Source organism: Petaurus breviceps, unplaced genomic scaffold (assembly GCF_028583685.1).
Source record: "Petaurus breviceps papuanus isolate PSGF00001 unplaced genomic scaffold, PetGlider_PUasm1.0 90700, whole genome shotgun sequence".
In the NCBI taxonomy this organism is placed as follows: domain Eukaryota; kingdom Metazoa; phylum Chordata; class Mammalia; order Diprotodontia; family Petauridae; genus Petaurus; species Petaurus breviceps.
In genome coordinates, this window is record NW_027187315.1 from 9329638 (window position 1) to 9335637 (window position 6000).

The 6000-nt window shown below is 35.5% G+C and overlaps 1 protein-coding gene across 5 annotated transcripts in view; it reads left to right on the plus strand.

Moving 5' to 3' along the window:
• KDM6A (lysine demethylase 6A) overlaps nt 1-6000 on the plus strand; it is a 273917-nt gene that overhangs the window by 251785 nt on the left and 16132 nt on the right. For 4 of the 5 annotated variants that reach the window (XM_069065747.1, XM_069065749.1, XM_069065748.1 and 1 more), the window contains one exon: nt 310-451. The exons of the other annotated variant lie outside the window; for it this stretch is intronic. In XM_069065747.1, coding sequence (XP_068921848.1) covers nt 310-451 — 142 coding nt within the window. The remainder of the gene's footprint in view (nt 1-309; nt 452-6000) is intronic. 5 annotated transcript variants of the gene reach the window in all.

Consider the following 6000-nt stretch of genomic DNA (forward strand, 5'->3'; position numbering starts at 1 on the left):
AACAAATTTTTTACAGACAGCATATGATTTTAATTATGTAATTTTTAAAGCTCTAGTTGAAAACAAAACAGTGTTAAGTTCTTATAATCTTCAGAACTTACATGGTAACCTACCAAATAGAGGCTTGAATAGTCCCTTACTTTATTGTAAAACATACAAAAAATCTTACAATGTTCTGTTAGGTCGTGGTATGTTTTTTAAATCAGTCTTTCATATAATAGTAAGGTGGTTATATAGCTTACTCATATTTTTAATGTTGTATTGCTTTAAAACAAGTTACTTATTTGGGGGGTTTTCCTTCACTTTTAGCCTGCCAGTATAAATTGGCAGTGGAACGGTACGAGTGGAACAAATTACAGAGTGTGAAATCAATAGTGCCCATGATTCATCTCTCTTGGAATATGGCGCGAAATATCAAGGTTTCCGATCCAAAGCTTTTTGAAATGATCAAGTAAGTGCTTTGTGAAACTATTAGACTTCTCCTTTTATATGGAAGAGGGGAAGAATATGATTCCTGGGTACAATATTAATGTCAAAGGAAGGAATAGGTCTGAACTGAAGCACTGGAAAAGAGCACAAAGTTCATGTTACCCAACTTCTTCATAAAAAGAAAGGATAAGGACCATTTTTCAAATAGATAATAAATGAGAGAGCCAGGATTTAAACCCAGTCTCTGAATACCCCCAGAACCTAGCACTCTCTTTTTCCACTCTACCACATCCTTACTTGGCTATATATGCAAAGAAGGAAAGAAATGGTATGGATAATCCTAAAACTATTTCCAATTTATACCCTCCTTTTTTTTTCTGTTCCCACTCTTCAAGTTAGGAACAAGGAAACAACTTGAATGGGTGACCAGCCCAACTGAGTATCAGAGCAATTGTCCCAAATTTGGTGGAGAACTAGTAGGTGTAACCTCAGAACAAGATTATCATGTAGATAATTCTAGATAAAGAAAATAAGCATTTTAACAATTGAGAATTGGATATGTTGCACATTTTAATTGAACAAAATTTATATTGTGCATTTTCTTATATATGTGAGAATTATTGATTTTTTAATGTTAGTGACGTAATTTAAATATATTTTATCTACATGTCTTTCACATTTATTAGAAGTTCATATTGTAGGTATTTTGTGATGATTTTATTTTATTGTGGGGGGGAGGAGGGCAATAGGGGTTAAGTGACTTGCCCAAAGTCACATGGCTAGTAAGTATGCCAAGTGTCAGAGGCCGGATTTGAACTCAGGTCCTCCTGACTCCAGGGCTGGTGCTCTATTCATTGCACCACGAAGCCGCCCCTAGCTAATGATTTTAAACCAATTTTAAAATAACATTGTTAAATTGAATAAAAATCAAAACTAATCTCTAGTATTTAAATGAATCTGACTGATGCCTTATAATGTACTACTTTTTTCAATCCGATGCTACTTGAAAATTATAGAGTATTTCCTTGCTTTGTATGAAAAATATAAATGCTAGCAAGTAATGTAAAAACTTTTTTAGTGTGAAAGTTTGTCCTATAAAACAAAATATTTGGCTTTTCTAATAATGTGTTGCTGTTTTTTTACTGTGTTCCATTCATTCCAAAGACACTATATATTCCATGTACATAAAACAAAACTACTTATATGAATATATTTCAAAGAGTAGGTGTAATCATACATTAAAAGCAAGTTAGAAAATGCTGGTCATTCAGAATTCTTAATAAGATTCATTAATATTGATGGAATCAAGAATTTTGAGAGATTTTACTTTATAGGGCAGGTGCAAATAAAGGTCACACTAGAAAGCATTTATCTTTACATACTCCCCTGGGTTTCAATTACTCTTTATAAAAATAAATCATCCACAACAAAAAAATTTTGATTGTCATAAAATCATAGACACAGTAGATATCATCTGGTTGAGCTTCCCAGAATTCTGTCTAAATCATCTTCATGATACAGCCTTTGCTTAAACATTCCTGTGTCTCAGAGACTCGGTGCTTTTGAATGAAGCCTATTCCATTGTTATACACCTCTCCTAATTTTTAACAAGTTCTTCATTCTTGGATGAATATATTATCTCAATGCTATGGGTATTAGAATAGTAGTAATATCTTAACAGTGTCATTGTAGCACTTGGACTATCCATCTTTTATCTCTCATCCGAGGTATGTGACAAATCTGCGTCCTTTCCCAGTTATACACACATCTCTTATTTCTTATAGAAGGAAGGCAAATGACAGCTTCATCATTGGGCAGAAATCTGCCTCTTGTAGCTTCCACTTGGTCCTATTTTTGTTTCTCTTGGCATCACAGAAGAAAATTGACTATCTTTCACTTTAAATATTTGAAATTGCTATCTTGTCCTCCTTTATTTGTTTTCTCTTCTCTAGACTAAACATGTTTTCTGTATCTTGATCCAGTTCTTCAAGTGAAATGACAGTCATGTGGTATACCACTGAAGACTTCCCCTTCAGGCTCATTCCAATGCATTAGTGAACACTTGGGTACCATTGTTTAACTGTTACAGGATATGGTTTATTAACCTTATCAAGAATGAATAGAAATTTATTATGTTTAAAAGTTTATAGATATAAGCTTTTATGCACTGTGAGTAAAGTTGTCAGAGCCATAATAAACCAAAAACCTTAAGTTTAGGAACCAATGAGGGCTTATTGAGTTTGCCAGCAAGGGAACCTCACCAAGGTTCCTCTGCAAGCAGAGACTCTCCAAAGTAGCAAAAGGACAAGACTTGTATAGGTTTCAATTAGGCAAGAGGTAAACTGAGTACTGAATACACCCCTTGATCAGACAAGACTGAAGCTTTTCTTTGGATTAGCTATTTCTCGTAACCCAGTCTTACCTGTTAGGATACTCGATGTTTCAGCAGAAAAGGTCAGAGACAGGGCAGGGGCTGCAGTACAAACTGGGTCAGGGACAAAGCAGAGGAACTATAGACAAAATGGAGTTGTTTTAGTTTTCTAGGCTCCCTTTGACACAGTAGTATTTTAAGCACTAATATGGGTAGATACAAAGACAAAAACAATTATCATCTGCTTGGGGGAAACATAAAAAAAATAAATTTTAAGGCAGATTGTGGGGAATGGATTTGATGGCCAGGCTTATTATTGATGAGTATAGGGATCTCCCAGTGTAGGTACTCCCTCTGCTCTTGCAAATTAGCTGTTAAAAGATTTACCTCTGGTCACTAAGCTTTATCAGACACAAATCTTTTTTTTTTTTTCTTTTTGGAGGGCAATTGGGGTTAAGCAACTTGCCCGAGGTCACATGGCTACTAAGTGTTAAGTGTCTTGAGGCCAGATTTGAACTCCAGTCCTACTGACTCCAGGGTCAGTGCTCTATTCACTGCACCTCCTAGCTGCCCTTAGACACAAATCTTTATCTGAGATTTTTTTGAATTATTTTTTTGGAGGGGGGAAGGCAGGGCATTTGGGATTAAGGGACTTGCCCAAGGTCACATGGCCAGTAAGTGTTAAGTGTCTGAGGTCAAATTTGAACTCGGGTCCTCCTGACTGCAGGGTCAGTGCTCTATTCACTGTGCCACCTAGCAGCCCCTGATTTTTTTGGATTCTTAAGGCCATCTTTCTAACATTAAATCATAGTGACTTTTCAGTCATTCCATATGTGAAGCACATGCAGTGTACCAAGCACCATTCTAAACACTGGCAGATACAAAGAAAGGTAAAAGACAGTCCCCGTTCTCAAGGAATTTACAGTCTAATGGGGGAAACAGCATGCCGCCAACTATGTGCAAACAAGCTACATATGGGATGAACTATCAGATATATAAGTAAAAAAAATGCACAGTAAATTACACAGAAATTACTTAGTGTCTGTATTCAGTCTGTTTCTCAATCTGATTTCTGAATTTCTTACTCTATCTCAATCTGAATCTGATTTCCAGACTTGCCTTCTGCTAATTCAGTGTTCTTGTTTTTTTTTTATGTTTAATACTTTTGTTGTAACATTAAATGTAGTATTTCTATATTAACCTTTCCACATTTTCTATTAAATCATTGAGTATTGAATAAATATCTGTTATGCTAAGGGCTGGGATTACAAAGATGAAATTACCCTTCTGCCAAAAAGTTTATATTGTGTCAGTGAAATAATATGTATATACATAAGTGTATACTAGAGGATGAGCACTAACTTTTGGGAGCATACAAAACATTTCACATAGGTGATGCCTAATTTTTTTTCCCACCATTTAAAAAATTCTGAACTTAACAAACAGACTAAAACAAACATAGCAGAACAAAGTGTTGTACATTAGGCTGGGAATCTCTATTAGTACGGCTTGTTTTTCTTTTAAAATATAAAATTCAGTATGTTACTTTGAAAGCTGCCTTGTTTGCTATAATTTCTTCTGGCTTTCCTTCTGTTTTCTAGAAGGTTATATTTGAGCTGTTTTAAAGGAAACAATAAGGCATTTTTTGGGAGGAGAAAAATTGGAGTGCTTTCTAGGCATGGTAGAGAACCAGTACATAAGCACATAGAAAAGAGGGAGAGTGCTACTTGTGAGGAAAAGCAAGAAGACCAGTTTGGCTGGACTGTGGAATACAGGAGGGAGGGTATTGTTGTCAAATGAAGCTGGGTTTCTACAAAATTGCTCCAAGTAGTATTAATTAAAGACCTACTATGTACCATGCATTGTGCTATACACTAAAAATGGAAATACAAAAATGAAACAATAGTTTTACACCTGAACTTATATTAATGAAGGCAATAATGATACAAAATAGATGTAAGGTAACTGGCAGGTGGGTAGTCTAGGAATGACCACATGTTGAAAATGGTACTTGAGCCAGCTGTGTGTTAAAAGGAAACCAGGGGTTTCAAGAAACAGAAACGAGAGAGAGAGAGAAGTACATTCCAAGCATGGAGGACAACGAGTACAAAGCCGTGGAAGAAAGTGGTGAATAATGGCTGGATCAAAGAGTGCATTTAAGGGGATTGATAGATATTTAGTGTGTCTGAAAAGGTAGGATGAACCCAAGTTTTGGAGAGCTTTAAAAGTCAAATAGAGAAGTTTATGTTTGTTCTTAAATGTGACACTGGAGTTTGTTGATTAGCAGAGTGTTAATAGTCAGAGGAACTTCAGGAAAATCACTTTAGTTATATGGAGGATGGATTAGAATGGAGAAAGACAAGCTAGAGAGAACAATTTGGAGATTATTTCAATAGTCTAAATAGGAGGAGAAGATGAGAGAGAGAGAGAAGCAAGCACACACATCTGCATGGCATACAAAGTCTTTCCACAATATGGCCCTTACCTATTTTTATGCCTTACTTCCTTTTAGTCTTCTACATAAGTCTACTACTTCCAACCTCTGAAAGTGCTTTGGGCTTTCCCAGTGCTGCTCTTTGTTTTTGTCTTTTCCCTCTATCTGGAATGGCTTTGCTTTTCTATGACTATTAAACTCTTACCTGTCCTTTACGACCCAGGTTAGCTTTTGCTTTTTTCCATTATCATTTTAGCTACAAGTATCTCTCCAGCCTCTGAAATTCCATTGTAAAATGTTAGAATTTTAATGATATTTAGAACTTTCCATGTGATGAACTGTATTCTTATTTTACATGTATCATATCTTTCCCAAGTACACTGTGAGCCCTTTCAGGATAAGGGAGCATGTCTTATACTTCTTTTTAATCTATTATATTCCCTAACAGTACTTGTTAAGGCACATTGCTATCAGGGAAACAATATTAGACCGAAAGTCAAAAAAGCTGAGCTCTAGTGCCATTCTGCCTTCAATTAGTAATGAGATTTTGAACAAGTCACTATTCTCCTCTGTTTAAATGAGGATGTTTTACTAGATAATCTCTCACATCTTTCATAAAATTAATTTACTGCTCTGCTGGACCTGTTGAATCAATTGTTAGTCTATCAGATGATCATAAATTTAGAGCTAGAAGTGACTTTGAGGTTATCTAATCTAATTCTCTCATTTTGCACCTGTAGAAGCTGAGACCCAGAGAGATAAGTTA